General features: G+C 43.5%; 1 protein-coding gene and 1 long non-coding RNA gene across 3 annotated transcripts in view; one reads left to right on the top strand and one right to left on the bottom strand.

Moving 5' to 3' along the window:
* The window catches only part of PWP1 (PWP1 homolog, endonuclein), a 41,207-nt gene that overhangs the window by 12,218 nt on the left and 10,267 nt on the right, over positions 1–18,722 (bottom strand). For both annotated transcript variants that reach the window (XM_039519346.1, XM_039519347.1), the window contains 5 exons: positions 13,411–13,507; positions 12,651–12,761; positions 10,350–10,483; positions 9,047–9,120; positions 2,328–2,424 (listed from right to left, as the gene is read on the bottom strand). In XM_039519346.1, the coding sequence (XP_039375280.1) occupies positions 2,328–2,424; positions 9,047–9,120; positions 10,350–10,483; positions 12,651–12,761; positions 13,411–13,507 (513 nt within the window). The remainder of the gene's footprint in view (positions 1–2,327; positions 2,425–9,046; positions 9,121–10,349; positions 10,484–12,650; positions 12,762–13,410; positions 13,508–18,722) is intronic.
* On the top strand, positions 5,120–5,818 carry LOC120395180. Its single transcript, XR_005592505.1, has 2 exons — positions 5,120–5,181; positions 5,468–5,818. It is a non-coding gene; the product is annotated as an uncharacterized LOC120395180 (long non-coding RNA).

Here is an 18,722-nt window from a genome sequence, read left to right as displayed (position 1 = left end):
GGGGCTCAGGGCTGGGGCAGAGGGTTGGGCTGCAGGGAGGGGGTCACGGCTCTGGGCTGGGGGATGAAGGGTTTGGGGTGCAGGAATGGGCTCTGGATTTGGGAGGGGGCTCAGGTCTAGGGCAGGGGATTGGGGCATGGGCTTACCTCGGGCAGCTCCCAGTCAGCAGCACAGGGGGGGTGCTAAGGCAGGCTTCCTGCCTGTCCTGGCACTGTGGACTGCGCTGCACCCCGCAAGTGGCCAGCACTGCCCCACTCCCAGCTCCCATTGGCTGGGAGCTGGTGCTTGGGGTGCAGGCAGTGGGTGGAGCTCTGTGGCTCCCCAGCCTAGGAACCGAACCTGCTGCTGGCTGCTTCCGGGGTGCAGTGCGGTGTCAGAACAGGTAGGGACTAGCCTGCCTTAGCCGGGCAGCATTGCCGACGGGACTTTTAACGGCCCAATCGGCGGTGCTGACCAGAGCTGTTGCGACCCAGTGCCTGACATTCCACGACCCATAGTTTGAAAACCACTGCTGCAGTGCAATCTCTTTATCATGAAAGCTGAACTTACAAACAGAAATTTGTACCCAAAAAAAACTGCATTCAAAACAATTTAAATCTTTAGAGCCTACATGTCCATTAAGTCACACTTCAGCCAATTGCTCAGACAAACAAGTTTGGTTAAAATTTTCAGGAGATAATGCTGCCGCTTCTTGTTTACAATGTCACCTGAAAGTGAGAACAGGCGTTCACATGGCACAGTTGTAGCCGGTGTTGCAAGATATTTACGTGCCAGAGGCGCTAAAGACTCCTATCTCCCTTAATGCTTCAACCACCATTCCAGAGGACGTGTGTCCATGCTGATGACAGATTCTGCTCAATAACAATCCGAAGCAGAGTGGACCAACACATGTTCATTTTCATCATCTGAGTCAGACGCCACAAGCAAAAGGTTGATTTTCTTTTTTGGTGGTTTGAGTTCTGTAGTTTTCGCATCTGAATGTTGGTCTTTTAAGACTTCTGAAAGCATGCTGCACACTTCATTCCTCTCAGGATTTTGGAAGGCACTGTAGATTCTTAAACCTTGTGTCGAGTGCTGTAGCTATCTTTAGAAATCTCACATTGGTACCTTCTTTGCATTTTGTCAAATCTGCTATGAAAGTGTTCTTAAAATGAACAACATGTGCTGGATCATCATCCGAGACTGTTACAATATGAAATATATGGCAGAATGCAGGCAAAATAGAACAGGAGACATACAATTCTCCCTCAAGGAGTTCTGGTCACAAATTTAATTAAAGCATTTTTTTTTTTTAAATGAGCATCATCAGCATAGAAGCATGTCCTCTGGAATGGTGGCCAAAGCATGAAGGGGCATACAAATGTTTAGCATATCTGGCACGTAAATACCTTGCGACACCGGCTACAACAGTGCCATGCGAACACCTGTTCTCACTTTCAGGTGACTCTAAACAAGAAGCAGGCAGCATTAGCTCTTGTAAATGTAAACATTTGTTTGTCTTAGCGATTGGTTGAACAAGAAGTAGGACTGAGTGGACTTGTAAGCTCTAAAGTTTTACATTATTTTGTTTTTGAGTGCAGTTATCTAACCAAAAAAAAATCTACATTACACTCTCAATAACGAACTTGCACTACTGTACTTGTATGAGGTGAATTGAAAAATACTATATTTTGTTTATCATTTTTACAGTGCAAATATTTGTATTAAAAAATATAAAGTGAGCACAGTACACTTTGTATTCTGTGTTGTACAAATATATTAAAAATGTAGAAAAACATGCAAAATATTTAATAAATTTCAATTGATATTCTATTGTTTAACAGTGCGATTCATCGAGATTAATTTTTTTTTGTAGTTAATCGCATGAGTTAACAGCGATTAATCGACATCCCTAATTAAAACGTACCTGTGTTAGAAACATTGTTACCATTACTCATTGTCCTATAAAGGAACTACTGACAATCTAGCCCATTCTTGCGGGTCTAGTCTTCTGTCACTTATGACAGCACTTTTAGGCTTCTCCTTGTCTTAAAACAGCCATGGGGTTACATTTAGATGAAAAGCATTTTAAGATGCCCTAAAAATCTGAGTCAAATATTCCCTCCAACTTTCCAAAGGATAAAATAAATCTGATTTTGACAGAGACCAAATAGTGTAATCCACAAAAGTGATTCACTCAGAAAATTATGAACGTTTGACATGGTGGTTATAACCAAAGCAGTTTTGCAACATTAGTGTTTGCCACTAAGCTTTCAATGTAATAAGCTGCAGTTTGGTTATTATTATTTTTTTTTTTAAACAGAAGAAATATAACAATATCCACATACCTTGTCCATATGTAAAGTAAGGTTCGCTGCCGGTTTACCCATGGACATATCCCACAGAATTACAGTGTTGTCAGCTGAAGCACTTGCTAACACATTTCTAACAACATACAAAAGCAAAAGCTTTAGACATTTACATACATGTGAACAAACAGTGGCCCTAAATCATAAATACACAGCCTGATTCTGATTTCAAGTAAGCCCAGATCTACAGCCTACAATCTTCAAGCATAAAAGATAATCTGCCAGAAGAATATAACATTCAGTATTTAATAGCAATATGTTACATATTTCTGAAGAGAAAATCCAGGTTTGTACTGAAGGGATATACTTTTAGTGACTGCTCATACAGTTCTGTCCCGTCCCCTCCCCCGCCCCCACCTAAAAATATTCTCCCATCAATTATATGGTACCAGTGATATAACTAAGAAATTTGAGGACTTATTCCTTTCTGTACATTTAAAGATAATGGAGTTTTTGAATATGAGCTACACAGTATCGATTTGAATATTGTATTGACATAGCTAAGAGACAAACAAACCCATTTTTGGCAAGTATTTTCCTCTTGGGACTCTCCACTAACTAACTAACTAACGGCCCGAACCTGCAGCTCTCCTCACGGAGTATCTTATTCTGACAAGTCACCCTACTGAAGTCGAAGGAGCTACTTGCATTTGGGCCCTCATTTCATATTTAAACATTAATGGTGGTAAGGGCTGTAAATATAGAGATAAGAACTTGAATCAGACAAAGCCCAAGAAGCAATGTCAGAAACTAATTAAATGCACAACAAAAATCACCCTTATTTGTCTAAAGGTGTTAAATTATAAAATCTAAACACACTGTTTGAAGCCTTCCCCTGCATTTTCCATAGTAGAATGAAGTTCTTGAGTGAAAGACATCTGACATTCCTCCAAAACACTGTTCCCCCAAAGCCACGCCACAGAGGGGAAATTTACAAAAGGCACAGTGCAGATTACAAGGACATTTGACAAATAATGCCCGTGAGGCCCTTCAGCCAGAAAGCAATTTGTAGGCAGCTGTCATAGCTTGTCTTACTTTTTAAAATGCAATTAAAAATGCTGCACTAAGATTGCTCTTTGAGTTTTTGACTTGCACCCAACCTTTGCATTTCAGGATTAGTTTTTCCTGCAACAGCCACTGGTGTCAACAAGGTTATATTACACGGTACACTACAGAACCAGGAATGCCAATCACTTATTCAGCTTCGTACAGGGGTTTAATATTGTACAAGGTCACTCAAATTACTCCTACAAAAATCAGCTGCTTTTATAGTCATCATGAAAGTGACTTTCTAGTTACACGCTGCTGGTGTTAGCCATGATAAAGGCTGAACGATTGCAGACCAACTGAGTACCATTGACTGAGCCATTACTAAATCATTTCTTACATTCACCTTAGTCATCTGACTCATTCTTTTTGCAGTAGACAACACATGGCCAATTAACATCTAATAATTTCTTGTACGTTCAGGAGAATGTTTTCATCTGTAATATCTGGATAAAACCAGGAGTTTTCAGAGGAGATTGCTGACAGCTGCTGAAAATGAGTATGCAGAACTGACAAGTGTATCCTCAGAGAGAGTTAGCAGCAGTAGGAAAAGATCATACTGTATCTAATTGGAAAAGCCATTTACATGAGCCTGGCTGAGGATCCTGTACTAATTGTGTTATTGAAAACCAACCCAGGTGACAGAAAGAAGGGGTTAATCACCTTGCGCAGTAACTGTGGTTCTTTGAGTTGTGGGTGCCTCTGGGTGCTCCACTTCACGTGCGCATGTGCCTCTTGCGCCCTTGATTAGAGATTTTCAGCTAGCAGTGCCCGTTCGGCCTGTGCACATGCCCTATGTTCTCCTCATGCTGGATACCAAGGCTATATAGCATTGAATCTGACAGTTTGGACCAGGGCGTAATGTTTTGAAAACATATGCATTGAAGTCCATGTAGCAGCCCTACATACTTCAGATACTGGTACATTCTTTGGTAATGCCATCGATATTTATTGCCTGTGATCTGGTTGAATATACTATCACCCTCCCCACCCAAAAAAAGGGGGTGGGGGGGAGAAGGGGGGGGTTGAGGATGAACAGTTGCAGCATCATAACAAGTGATAATACATCCAGATAGCCACCTCAACAGTGAGTAGAAATCGAGAACCCTGTGGATCTATTTGTGAAAGAAATGAAGAGCTTAGGTGACTTGCTATATTGCTGGGTCCTATCTAAGTAGAAGGCTAATGCCCTTCTAACATCCAGAATGGGTAAACAGGATTCCTGTAGCGAACCACATGGCTTCAGCAAAAATACTGGTAGATGAATGGACTGATTAAGGCAGAGCTCTGATAGAATCTTAGGTAAGAATTTAGGGTATGGATGTAAAGAGACCTTGTCCTTAAAGAAGACTGTAAGGGGTGGGGATAGGGGGGTGATCTGCCATTAGGGCTCCAATATCCATGACACTATGGGCTGACAGGATAGCTACTAAAAAATCCATCTTTATAGATAAATGCAACAGACAACAGGTTGCCATTGGTTCGAATGGAGGTCTCATGGAGGTAACTGAGTATCAGGTTGAGGTCCCAAGTTGGGATAGGGTTTCTAATCTGCGGCTAGAGAGTCTCTAAACCCTTACTAAACCTAGACAATACTGGATGAGCAAATATGGAGAATCCTTTTCCGGAGGATGAAAGGTTGATATTGCAGTCAAATGGAACTTAGATCGAACTAATTGGTAATCCCAATTTCTTTAGATCCAACATGTAAACCAGGATGACAAAGTGGCACCAAATCAGGCTGGAGGCAGCAATGCCAATAGACGAATCTCTTCCATTTCTGCAGGTAAGTAATGTGGGTTGATCTCTTTCAGTAAGAGCTGCTGTACTTCTATAGAGCAGGAGGATTCTAATGCCGTAAACAATCCAGAAGCCACACCATCAGGTGGAGAACCAGTAGAGTGGGATGAAGCACACAACCCACATCCTGTGATAGGAAATGCAGAACAGTCAGGAGCTTCAACGACGGTTGGACACACAGGTGAAGCAGGTAACGGTACAAAGCTTGTCTCAGTCAGGTTGCCACTATAAGGATAAATCTGGCTCTGTCCTATCTTTTTCATCACTCTTAGTATCAGTAGTGCTGGAGGAAACACAAGATAGAAGAACGGTGTCTCCCAAGGAGTGGTTGCCCAAACCCTCTTGAGCAGAAACGAGGACACTTTCTGTTCCTGGAACTCTTGCAGCCCCCATCTTTGGAATATACTATGCAGAACTTTGGTGTTTAGCTCCCATTTGTAATCCTGTGAGAAGTGTCTGCTGAAGATATCGGGTGTGGTGTTCTGAATACCTGTGAGGTAGACTGCTGAAATTTGCATCTGATGAGCTATGCACAAATCCCATAGTTTCATAGCTTCAGTGTACGGAGAGGAGAATCTCACTCCTCCCTACCTGTTGATAAAAAACATGCAGGTTACATTGTCCTTCGTGACCCTAGATTGATTTGCCCCGATAAGGGGTAAGAAATGAAGGCAACTGTTCCTGACAGCCCTGAGCTCCAACATATTGATGTGGAGACTGGTTTCTTGAGTTGTCCATCTGTCCTAAGTTGTGATGGTACTAAGCTGTGCTCCCCAACCTACAAGGATGCTGTTAAAGTCATTGCTGGGGCTGGGTGACAGAAAGGAACACCTGCACAGATGCTGAGTTGATCCTTCCACCAGTCTAAGGAGTTCCTCACTTGTAGCTTGTCTGTCCAAAGTGTATCTGACTGGAGAGCAGGTTGTTCCGAGCAAACCCTGAAAGCAGCAGAAATGTAACCTTGTGTGATTGGTCACAAAGATGCAAACTGCCATGTGTCCCAGGAGCTGAAGACAGTTCCTTATTGTGGTTCAAGGGCTCCCCCGAATTGCCCATACCAAACCTGACATGTCTAAAGGAAGATAGGCTCTGGTTGCCAACAAGTCCAAATAGGCCCCTATAAACTGTCTTCTGTACTGGGGTTAATGTGGATTTTTACACATTTCAGCTGCAGACCCAACTCCTGGAACAGAGCAAGGGCTGTCTGGGAGGAAGATAACACTGCTTCATAAGAACGGCCCTTGAGTAGCTAGTCATTAAGGTTCAGGAAGACTAGGATTGCTTCTTGTCGGAGGTAAGCAGTGACTACTGCCAGGACTTTGGAGAACACTCTGGGGGACAAGGAAAGACTGAAGTGAAACACTTGGTATTGGAAATGATCCTGTCCTATAATGAAGCACAGATATTTCTTGTGCGATGAGTGTATTGTTATATGGAAATAAGCATCTTGTAGTTTGAGGGCCAGAAACCAAACCCCTTTCTCTAATGAAGGAATTACAGCTGCCCGAGCCACCATCCTGAACTTCTTTAGAAGTTTTAGATCTAAGATTGGTCTCCACCATCCATTCTCCTTTGGCACAAGGAAATACTTTGAGTAAAATACCTTGTCTTGTGAGGAGGAGGAACTAGCTCTACTCTGCCATTCGAAGGAGAAAGTTCACTTCTTGTCTCAATAAAAGCTCATGAGCGGGATCACTGAAGAGGGACAGGGAAGGGGCGTGGAAGGGAGGGAGTGACGTAAAATGGATGGTATAGCCCAATGTTATGACCTCTACAATTCAAATGTCTGTAGTGACCTGCCTCCAAGCATGTTGGAATTGGGCAAGGTGGTCTCCAGACAGGGAGGTGGCCTAACAGGCACAGCAATAAATTTAGTTGGAGGATCTGAACTCTTGACCAACCCAACAAAACTATTGATTTGAAACTGTCTGGGTGGTCATGGAGAGTGGCTGGGCAGCCCTCTCTCTCTGAAATCTGTGTCTTTCCGGGGGGTTTAGTGGATCTCTGGAACCCAAAAAACTAAGCGTGGACAACCTCTGGGCAGTCTGTGACCTACTAAACCTTATCTTATACATGTATATATGTGTCCAGTGATCATAAAGTAGCCCTAGAGTCCTTTAGAGAGTGCAAATACTCATGCGTGGTTTCAGAGAACAGTTTACAAGCATCAAAGGGGAAGCCCTCCACAGTGTTCTGGAGTCTCTCAGAAACCCAGAGAGATGGAACCATGATGCCTTGTGCATAACCACCACTGTGGAGATGGACCTGGCAGCAGTGTCCACAGCATCAAAGGATACTTGAAGAACAGTTCTGGCCACCAACTGGCCCTCTGAGATGATGGACTGAAATTGCTCCCTATATTCTTGTGGCGGATGTTCAATAAAAGCCATGAATCTGTTATAGTTTGTAAAATTATATTTGGCCATGACAACCTGATAATTTGCAATCCTGAATTGCAGGGTTGCCAACGAATAGGCTTTTCATTCAAAGAGATCCAGTCTTTTCTGGTCCTTGTCAGACATGGTAGACTTCGATAAGTACATCTTTATGGAAATCTTCCCTGAATCCTTCAAAGTCTTCCCTTTCTTAGAGGAAGCTTGTGCCGAGGTAGAAGGGGCACTGGATTGGTCCAGAGACCTGACTCAGAAGCTGGCCAAAGACAGTGTTCCATCATTAACAGTATGAGTTTTATCTCTCTGTTTTCCCTTGTCCTGGACTTGAGGGCCAAGCAGACATTGCACTTCTAGAAGATGTGGGACTCTCCCAAGCAATGAACACATTTATAGTGGCTGTCGCTCATAGCGACGTATAGCCTCTCAGCATTTGAAACCTAGCAAGCCAGGCATGCCTACTAGGGTTGGGGGGGGGGGGGGGGAAGTCTCTTGAGAAGAAAAAGAAGAGTGTAAAAATCCTCTCACTACTTATCTAAATAACTCACTATAAAAACTCTCTCAATCATTAGAGAAATAGTGCAAAAGCAGAGGCACGCTTGATGTGGACATGCTAAGACTTCCTCTCAGGCCAAGGCAGTTGAGAAGGAATGGAGGGTTGTTTAACCATGCACCCTTAACATAGCCTCAGTATTGGGCACAAAGAGGCCGAATTGACACAGTTAACTGAAAATCTTCAATCAAGGGCTCAAGAGGTGCATGTGCACCTGAAGTGGAGCCCCAAGAGGGACACTACTCAAAGAACTAATGAAGAAGCTGTTCTTAACTTTAGCATGAAGGTCTGACTGCTCCCCTTTTGACAGGGTAACTGCATGTTGCTCTGGCAGTGGGAAGCAAACCCTAAAGCTGGTGTAGCCAAGCAACAGAGGACTCCACCTGCCTATCACAGGGAGACAGAGACAATTCTATATCTGTGCTATAGAAGCTCCTTCAACACCTCTCCCTGCTTTCTGACTTCAGCACAGGGGGAAGAGCCAGGGAAAAAAGAGGGCATGGCCTAGGCTTCCCTGCACATCAGCCACCCTGTCCATTGGAATTTGGCACAATTCAGAGCCACTTTTGGACAATTCTGATTTGCCCCATGGACCAAATCATGCCAGGACAGCAGGCGCACCGAGATGGCTAAAAGCCACCTTTGTTTGACATTCAAATTTAAAAAATACAAGTCACAAAAAAAAAAAAAAAAAAACAAACAACAAAAACCACTTTTTTTTAAAAAAAAACTGTGAGACGGTCTCAATTTTCACTTGTGTAGAATTCAAGTACTTTTCAACTGGATTAACTTCTGCACTACATTAAGTTGATCTTTAAGCAATAAAGTTATAGGTATGTATACATACTTCATACAAAACCATGTACACTAATTTATAATTATCTGGATGTAATCATTCAATCATTTACCTGTTTTGCTTATTCCATGAAAGGTCAAGAACTGCATCAGTATGCCCATTCTGATTCCCTTCTGTAGATGAATTCTGTATACAGATACATTTTAAAGAGGTTTAAAAAAGTTACACCTTCCAGGAAAAATCATGTATTTATTGTTCATTAACGTACTGGTATATGCACAGATTAGGAACCAGGGGCGGCTCCAGGCCCCAGCACGACAAGCGCATGCTTGGGGCGGCACGCCATGGGGGGCACTCTGTCGGTCGCCGGGAGTGTGGCAGGCGGCTCCGGTGGACCTCCCGCAGGCGCGCCTGCGGAGGGTCCGCTGGTCCCGCGGCTCCGGCAGACCCTCTGCAGGTGCGCCTGCGGGAGGTCCACCGGAGCCGCGGGACCGGCGACCGACAGAGCGCCCCCCGCGGCGTGCCGCTGTGCTTGGGGCGGCAAAATTGCTAGAGCCGCCCGTTAGGAACAGCATGATAATTCAACATATTCCCACCTACTGAAATCCTCTCTGTACAGAGCTACCTCTGCAGCACCTCCGCTCAGCTTGCCTCTTCTCCCCTTATCTGGTCAGCATGCAGCAATACTCCCTTTCGCCAGCTGGCACAAATTCAAATATTCACCAGTTGTCCTGGAGCATCTTTGGGTCCCTACATTCTCCCTGCTTACTCCTATTGTTCTGGTTCCCACTCTGGCCCCCTTCTCCTCAAACAACATTGACTCACTGCCTCCTAATGACTACCCTTTTTCTTTTTTAAATTAAGAAATGAAAGGGTTAAGCTACCAAGAACATTGTTCTGAGTAAATGGGAGTCCTCCAGGATCCTTCCTCCTCCTATTTTTCCCTCCCTAACCCACTAACCTGTAAGTGAGAGAGATCCTCTAGATTTTTAAATTAATGAAATGCTACTGCAAACATTAGTCGTATATGTCCAAACCGTTCTTCAACAAGTTACGTAGAATCATTACCCTTCTCCATTGGGCCCTTCTACGACCTAAAGGTCTGAGGGGGTAAAAAAGTAAATCCTTTTCTCAATTACTCAGAAGAGTGGGCTCTTGAGCTGGATGATGTAAAGATTAGCAGCTACTTGGATAAAGCCATGTTTATAGTTTCTGTGAACTGCCGAAATAGTATCTTTCAGATGCAGTGTCTCTGGCAGAGGTAACTAAACCAGACCTTATACTTTAATTAAAAAAAAAGATGCAAGTATCTGTGTGCACTACTGGGCTCATAACTTTACAAACCAAAGACAAAGACATGGTCCCTGCCTGCAGCTTTTGCAATCTAAACAGATCAGCAGACATGCATTATTTACCTTCTTTCCCTTTTTCTTCTTCTTTTTCTTTTCTTTTTTACTTCCAAGAGAAAAGACTGGCTCTAGAGAATCCACTATATCAAGGTCCCAGACCTCAATAACAGGGGTCATGTTACCCACTGCAGCATAATTTCCTGCAGAAAGAAAAGCAAATGCCAGCTATAGTGTTTATTTAGATTAACATACGCAAAGAGTGCAGGATGATACAACCATTTCATTACTTATTTTAAATTAATGCCTATGTGTCCAGAGTCTTTCAATGGCATATTTTTACCAGCTGTACATGGTTAGTGTCCATTTAAAGATACACCAGCAGAAATTGCCTGCAAAAAGGTATGTCAGAGTTCTAGAATTTAAGGCCAGAAGGGACCATTAGATTATCTTGTATGACCTCCTCTATAGCACACGCCGCTGCCACCACCCCACCCAGCACCCACACACCAAACCCAACACCCAAAACGAGGCCAAAGTTTTACTGTCCAGGGAGATAAGACTATTATGTGCCACAGGCACAGAATAGGATGGACCAAGGTGCACCAGTGCACAATGCCCTTGCAGTGGCAGGGAAATGATTAAGTGAGATATACCAGATAATCCTGACAAGTGACCTGCATCCAGGCATTGCAAAGGAAGGTGAAAATCCCCCAACATTACTGCCAATCTGACTTGAGGGGAAATTCCTTCCCGACCCCATATATGGTGATCTACTAGATCCTGAGCTTGTCAGCAAGAACTAGCCAGCCAAACACCTTTGAGAGAGAGAGAGAGAGAAAAAATGCTCAGTGCCACCTCAGAGCCCTAGCCCAGGCCATGCAATTTCTCTTCTCTAGCCATGGTCATCCGAGGCTTCAGAGGAAAAAAGATTAAAAAAACCCAAACCTTCCAGAACACGTTGGGGGCGAAAAATCCCTTCATGACCCTGCCATGAGCAGTGGCTGGCTGAAACCCTGAAGCATGAGCTTTAAGAACATAGAACATAAACCAGAAGTGAGCCAGCCCCAGGGCTGTTGAGCCCTGCCTCTTACCATCACAAGCAATCCTGTCATACAATTACACTCAGAGCCAACTTTATGTACGTATCCTCCCTTTAGTACAATTAATGATAAAAAATGCAAAGAAAAATATGTACAGCCCCCAAAATTATAAAATATAATTTTTAGTGTGCTATTTTAAAATAAATTTGATTGACTGTTGGTTTTGTTCAGAGAAGACATGGCCAAACATCTGCAAACAAGAAGTCTAAAGAAAAGTTTTCCATTAGCCTGCCTAGTAGATTTGGTTTGCCATTGGTATTAGTATTGGTGTTTTAGTTTAGTCATTTGGTATAATGACATTACTAAAAGAACCCTGCAGATATATACGTAAGCATTTACAGCTCTAAAAAAAATAAATTATTCACTGTGATGGGCTGTACCCGGCCCTTTGTGGCCCCCTGCTGGAGGCACTGAGGTCCTACTACACCCTGCTCCAGGAAGGAGCAGTGAAGGTGGGTCCTCCAGGCCGCCCTAGAAAAACCAAAAGAAAGCAGCCAATCAAGAGCCCAGCAGGCTCAGATAAAAGGAGATGCAGGATCTTAGCAGGTCAGTTCCCGGCTGGGACCAGAGAGATGAGGAAGGGTGCTCCTCTTTGGAGAAAAGAGCTTGAAGGGCTCCATTTACTGGACTGGGAGAGAGAAAATACCTGAGAACTTTAACCCTAAGGTAAAGGGACCAGGTAGGAAGAGCCCCAGGGAATGCAGCAGCAACTAAGTGAAGGAAGCAGTATATGACTGCTGTTTATAGGACGCCTGGGCTGGAACCTGGAGTAGCGGGCTGGCCAAGGTTCCCCCATTGGCAAAGGGGCCTAAGGCCAAGAGGGGGACAAGGCTCCTTCAAAAGCCTGAGCTGAGGGCCACATTTAAAAGGCCCAGAAACAGGGCTGAAGACCCTGTTGAGAGAAGATAGTTTGGTGAACTATTTGCTACCCCAGAAGGGGTTCATTTTTCAACTGTGTGACTTGGCTGGAAGGCTGAGCCACTAAAGACCTGTCTTTCAAGGTCGGCAACCTACAGGGGGTGCCATGAGTGGGACAAAGATTGCAGTATCACACCCTACCACTAGGAGGCATTCCGGAGGTGAGCACCCCGTTACATTCACATGTTTAATTTTTCCTCCCATGCCTTGGCTTTGGTTCTGTGTTAATATTGCTGCAGGAGACCATTATTTAGTCACAGCATTTTAAGTTAATTATGCAGTTCATATTCAAAAATTGCTATTGTTAGACAGCTATGATCTCTTTTGGCACCCTAAAGACATTTATTACCTGGAGATTCATCAGGATTAGGATCAAAATTAAGCCACTCCACACTTAAAGGGTATGCAGGTAAGAGGATATCATGGTGTACATAAAATGAGTCCTCTTCATGATTATAAACTGAAAGAGAGAATTTGAAAAACATTTATGTCAGTGGAGAGAAAAATAAGCCACTCTACGTAGTGCATTCCCACACAGCCAGATGGAGCAAATATTAATATTCTCAGTGTACAGATAATGTCTGGAAGCTACATTTGTGATATTGTCAGTTTCTAGCCGAGAGCAACAGCCTCTCTATATGATGTTAGGCACCACAGAACATTTATTTTAGGTGACAAATTCAACAGACCGCAGAATGACGTACTTATCTACATCAAGTACAGACTGATTCCGTTTATGCCTTGCACACGCTACATCATGTTCATTTGTGTTTGTGCGACTATTTTAAAACATCTGGTATATAAGAGACACTTGCTGCTTATGTGTATTTATAAAATAAGAATGATAGAGTATTACTGACAGGCTGATGTTTCACTGTACAGGTTCTCAGTATATTTATATAGGTCAGGGTTCATTAGCGTTTGTTAAGCAGTTATTTTACAGAGGTAAGAGCACAAGAAATGTAGTTGTGCCAGATGCCAACATCTATTCAAAAGCCAGGATAAATGGAGAACAATAGAGGGAGCAGTCCTGCAAAGCCACAGGGATCAGACTGGATAAGCAAAGTATTTTCTAGGTCTGCTTTTATGACCAAATATTGTTTACTCACGGTGAACCTCTAGACTGCAGTGGTCCTTATCAACTCTTCCACAAATGATCAGATTGTCACTGGGCTTAATCAAAAAATCTTCCTGTTCATATTGCTCCTAAGGGCCAAGGAAAGAAGAAAACTTAAGGAGTTAAAAAAATAGAAATTTTCTGAAGCACAGAATATTAATTCATAGAATCATAGACTTTAAGGTCAGAAGGGACCATTATGATCATCTAGTGACCTGCACAACGCAGGCCACAGAATCTCACCCACCCACCCACTCCTGTATCAAACCTATGTCTGAGTCATTGAAGTCCTCAAATCATGGTTTAAAGACTTCAAGATGCAGAGAATCTTCCAGCAAATGACCCATGCCCCACGCTGCAGAGGAAGGCGAAAAACCTCCAGGGCCTCTGCCAATCTGCCCTGGAGGAAAATTCCTTCCCGACCCCAAATATGGCGATCAGCTAAACCCTGAGCATGTGGGCAATACTCACCAGCCAGACACCCAGGAAAGAATTCTCTGTAATAACTCAGATCCCACCCTATCTAACATCCCATGCACAAGCCATTGTGCATATTAGCCAAAATTAGGCTACCCCATTATACCATCCTCTCCACAGACTTATCAAGCTTAGTCTTTAAGCCAGATATGTCTTTTGCCCCCACTACTCCCCTTGGAAGGCTGTTCCAGAACTTCACTCCTCTGATGGTTAGAAACCTTCATCTAATTTCAAGTCTAAACTTCCTGATGGTCAGTTTATATCCATTTGTTCTTGTGTACACATTGGTACTGAGCTTAAATAATTCCTCTCCCTCCCTGGTATTTATCCCTCTGATATATTTAGAGAGAGCAATCATATCTCCCCTTAGCCTTCTTTTGTTTAGGCTAAACAAGCCAAGCTCTCGAGTCTCCTTTCATAAGACAGGTTTTCCATTCCTCTGATCATCCTAGTAGCCCTTCTCGGTACTGTTCCAGTTTGAATTCATCCTTCTTAAATATGGGAGACCAGAACTGCACACAGTATTCCTCCATTTCCTTAAGCGTCACCAGTGCCTTGTACTAACACCTCTTTATCTCTACTGGAAATACCTCGCCTGATGCATCCCAAGACCACATTAGCTTTTTTCACGGCCATATCACATTGGCGGCTCATAGTCATCCTGTGATCAAACCAATACTCTGAGGTCCTTCTCCTCCTCTGTTACTTCCAACTGATGCGTCCCTAGCTTATAACAATAGTTCTTGTTATTAATTCCTAAATGCATAACCTTGCATTTTTCACTATTAAATTTCATCCTATTATTATTACTCCAGTTTACAAGATCATCCAGATCTTCCTGTAGGATATCCCGGTCCTTCTCTGTGTTAGCAATACCTCCCAGCTGTGTGTCATCTGCAAACTTTATTAGCACATTCCCATTTTTTGTGCCAAGGTCAGTAATAAAAAGATTAAATAAGATTGGTCCCAAAACCGATCCCTGAGGAACTCCACTAGTAACCTCCCTCCAGCCTGACAGTTCACCTTTCAGTACAACCCGTTGTAGTCTCCCCTTTAACCAGTTCCTTATCCACCTTTCAATTTTCATATTGATCCTCATCTTTTCCAATTTAGCTAATAATTTCCCATGTGGAACTATATCAAATGCCTTACTGAAATCAAGGTAAATTAGATCCACTGCGTTTCCTTTGTCTAAAAAATCTGTTACCTTCTTTGACAAGGAGGTCAGGTTGGTTTGGCACGATCTGCCTTTTGTAAAACCAGGTTGTATTTTGTCCCAATTACCACTGACCTCAATGTCCCTAACTACTTTCTCTTTCAAATTTTTTTCCCAAGACATTGCATACTACAGATGTCAAGCTAACAAGATTGTAGTTGCCCGGATCACCTTTTTTCCCCTTTCTTAAAGATAGAAACTATGGTAGCAATTCTCCAGTCGTACAGTACAACCCCTGAGTTTACAGATTCATTAAAAATTCTTGCTAATGGGCTTGCAATTTCATGTGCCAGTTCCTTTAATATTCTTGGATGATGATTATCTGGGCCCCCCGATTTAGTCCCATTAAGCTGTTCGAGTTTGGCTTCTACCTCAGATGCTGTAATATCATTCCCATTTGTCATCCTACCATTAACCCTAAACTCCTCACTGGCCTCATTAAAGACTGAGGTAAAGTATTTGTTTAGATATTGGGCCATGCCTAGATTATCCTTAACCTCCACTCCATCCTCTGTGTTTAGCGGTCCCACTTCTTCTTTCTTGGTTTTCTTCTTATTTATATGGCTATAGAACCTTTTACTATTGGTTTTAATTCCTCAAACTCTACATGGCTTTTGGCCTGTCTCACTTTATCCCTACATGTTCTGACCTCAATAAGGTAGCTTTCCTTGGTGATCACTCCCATCTTCCACTCCTCATAGGCTTTCTGCCTTTTCTTAATCCCCTCTCTGAGATGCTTGCTCATCCAGCTTGTCTACAACTCCTGCCTATGAATTTTTTCCCCTTTCTTGGGATGCAGGCTTCTGATACTTTCTGCAACTTTGACTTGAAGTAATTCCAGGCCTCCTCCACCTTTAGATCCCCAAGTTCTTCAGTCCAATCCACTTCCCTAACTAATTTCCTTTATTTTTTAAAATTAGCCCTTTTGAAATCAAAAACCCTAGTCACAGATCTATTTTTGTTTATCCTCCCATTTAGTTTAAACTGAATTAGCTCATGATCACTTGAACCAAGGTTGTCCCCTACAACCATTTCTTCTATGAGGTCCTCACTACTCACCAAAACCAAATCTAAAATGGCATCCCCTCTTGTTGGTTCAGCAACTACTTGGAGAAGAAATCCATTAGCTGTTGCTTCTAGGAAAATCTGAGCCCTATTAACTATTACTAGCACTTGTCCTCCAGTCTATATCTGGGAAGTTAAAGTCTCCCATGATCACACAATTCCCATTAGTATTTTCGTCATTAAAAACATTAAAAAGGTCTTTATCCATATTCAAATTGGATCCTGGCAGTCTGTAGCACACCCCAAGCATTATCTCAGGGGAGGCTCTAGTAGCTTTTTTCCCCAATGTGATTTTTGCCCAGACTGTCTTATCCATTCCATCCCTTATTTCTTTACCTTCTACCTCATCACTGATATACAATGCTACTCCACCATCTTTGCCTTTATTTCTGTCCTTCCTAAACAGCACATACCCTTCAATACCTGTACTCCAGTCATGACTACTATTCCACCATGTTTCTGCTATCCCTATAAAGTCTGGTTTCTGCACCAGTAGCTCTAGTTCCTCCATTTTGTTACCTAGGCCCCTCGCATTGGTGTACAAACATCTTAATTCTTACTGTTTGGCTTTGCTCACACTCTTTACCCAATTAGGCCCAGACATTCTACCACCAGCATCACCTATTAGAATGGTATCTACACTACCCTTCCTCCGTATGCCTATTCTCCTACCCACGGCTGTGTCCTCTCTTACTTCATTTTCTTCCCGCTCAATATTAAAATCCGGCGTGGAGATTACCTGGACATCTCCCAACCATCTCCCCCCCCAATTCCTAGTTTAAAGCTCTCTTAATCAGTTGTGCCAGCCTCCATCCTAGAAGTTTATTTCCCTCCCTCTCAGGGGAAGTCCATCCCGAGAGAACAGTCCTCTGTCCATGAATGCCTCCCAGTGGCCGTACATCCCAAAGCCCTCCTTATAGCACCACTGCCTGAGCCATCTGTTGATCATCATAATCTTGTCACACCTTTGTTGCCCTTCTCTAGGAACAGGCAGAATCCCACTGAAGATCACCTGAGCCTCGATTTCCTTAAGCGTCTTCCCCAGCCTGGCATAGTCTCCCTTGATAGTGAGAATCTAGCCATATCATTTGTTCCCACATGAAGGACAATCAGTGGATTCTTTCCCACTCCCGTTAGGATCCTCTTCAGCCTCAGGTCCACATCCCGTATCTTAGCACCTGGTAGACAGCACACCCTTCTGTTCTCTGGATCAACTCTGGTTACAGGCCTGTCTATTCTTCCCAGTAAGGAGTCCCCAATCACATGGACCTGCCTTTTCCTGGTGACGGTGCAATTCTCCGGTCTATCCCCTGTTCCCTCTGGCTGCAAGTCCTCTCGATTCCTATTCACCCTTGCTATCCTCCTGGGGCTTATATTTGGTGTTATCTCCATTGACTCTTCCCCTCTTCCTGTAGGACTAGCTGCTCTTCTCTTTTTCCTTGCCCTCTCACCTTCAGCGACCACCTGCTGTGCCCCTTCTTCATTTTCCAACTCCGCAAACCTGTTCCTGAGCTCTATTTCTCCTTCACTGGCCTGTCTTTTCCTCTGCCTGGTTCTTAGTCACATGCTTCCACTGTCCACTTTCCTCACTCAGCAGTCTCCCCTCAGAGTTCTTTGGTCCTGCTTCCATCTGCAAGTCTGAGCTTTTCCATTCAGACTCCTCATGTCTTTCCTCCATCATCTGCTCGAACCCCCTTCTAAACTCAACCAGAGTTTCCACCTGCATCTCCAGTCCTCGGATCTTTTTTTCCCCCCCATCAGCTCTATCAGGCAGCACTTCATGCAGATTAAACTTTTATCAGGTACCCCTCCAGGATCATGTATATGCTGCCGCTTCCACATCCAGTCATCCTCATTGTGTCTTCCACTGCTTGGGTCACTACAACTGCTGCCTCTGTGTCTGTATTAGGCTTCCCACCTAACTCCTGTAAATCTGGGAAACACAAACCAAACCAAAACGCCACCACTCACAGGAAAACAAACTCCCAACAAGCACCAAGACACCGCTAGAACACCGCACACTCCCTTCAGTAGTCTGTTCCTCTGCCTGCCTCTTAGTCTTCCCCCAAACTCCCCTGTTTACAGCTCTGTTTGCTGGCTCCTGTCATTACCACTAACTGAAAAAGGTCAGGTAACCAAGCCCTTGAGGCCATCCTACAAGGTAAAGGGGAGAGGGGAAGTGCCACAGCAGTGAGACCAGACAATCAAATGAGTTGAGGGAATGTTTATGTGGGCCTAGATGGATTCAGTAGAGTGTCAGTATTGAAAATGAAACCTTCTCCTGAGAAGTACCCCTAACACAATACAACCTGCTGCCCAAAATCTTTCCAGACCCTCCCCACCCCCATCACCAGTTCTTCAGTTCCTATTCCCTCAAACATCGTTATCATTCCCACATGGCTGACACACTCTGAACTTCTATATAATTTAACAAGCCCTCTTTAAATTATTAGCCTGATCTAGCTGCTTTTCCAGAATTTTTGAAACTACTTTGACTGGATTAAAGTGTATATTTGCCATTATTTGTAACAATGACAGCGAAGAAA

Source organism: Mauremys reevesii, linkage group 1, assembly GCF_016161935.1.
Source record: "Mauremys reevesii isolate NIE-2019 linkage group 1, ASM1616193v1, whole genome shotgun sequence".
In the NCBI taxonomy this organism is placed as follows: domain Eukaryota; kingdom Metazoa; phylum Chordata; order Testudines; family Geoemydidae; genus Mauremys; species Mauremys reevesii.
This window is presented reverse-complemented; position numbering and strand designations above follow the sequence as displayed.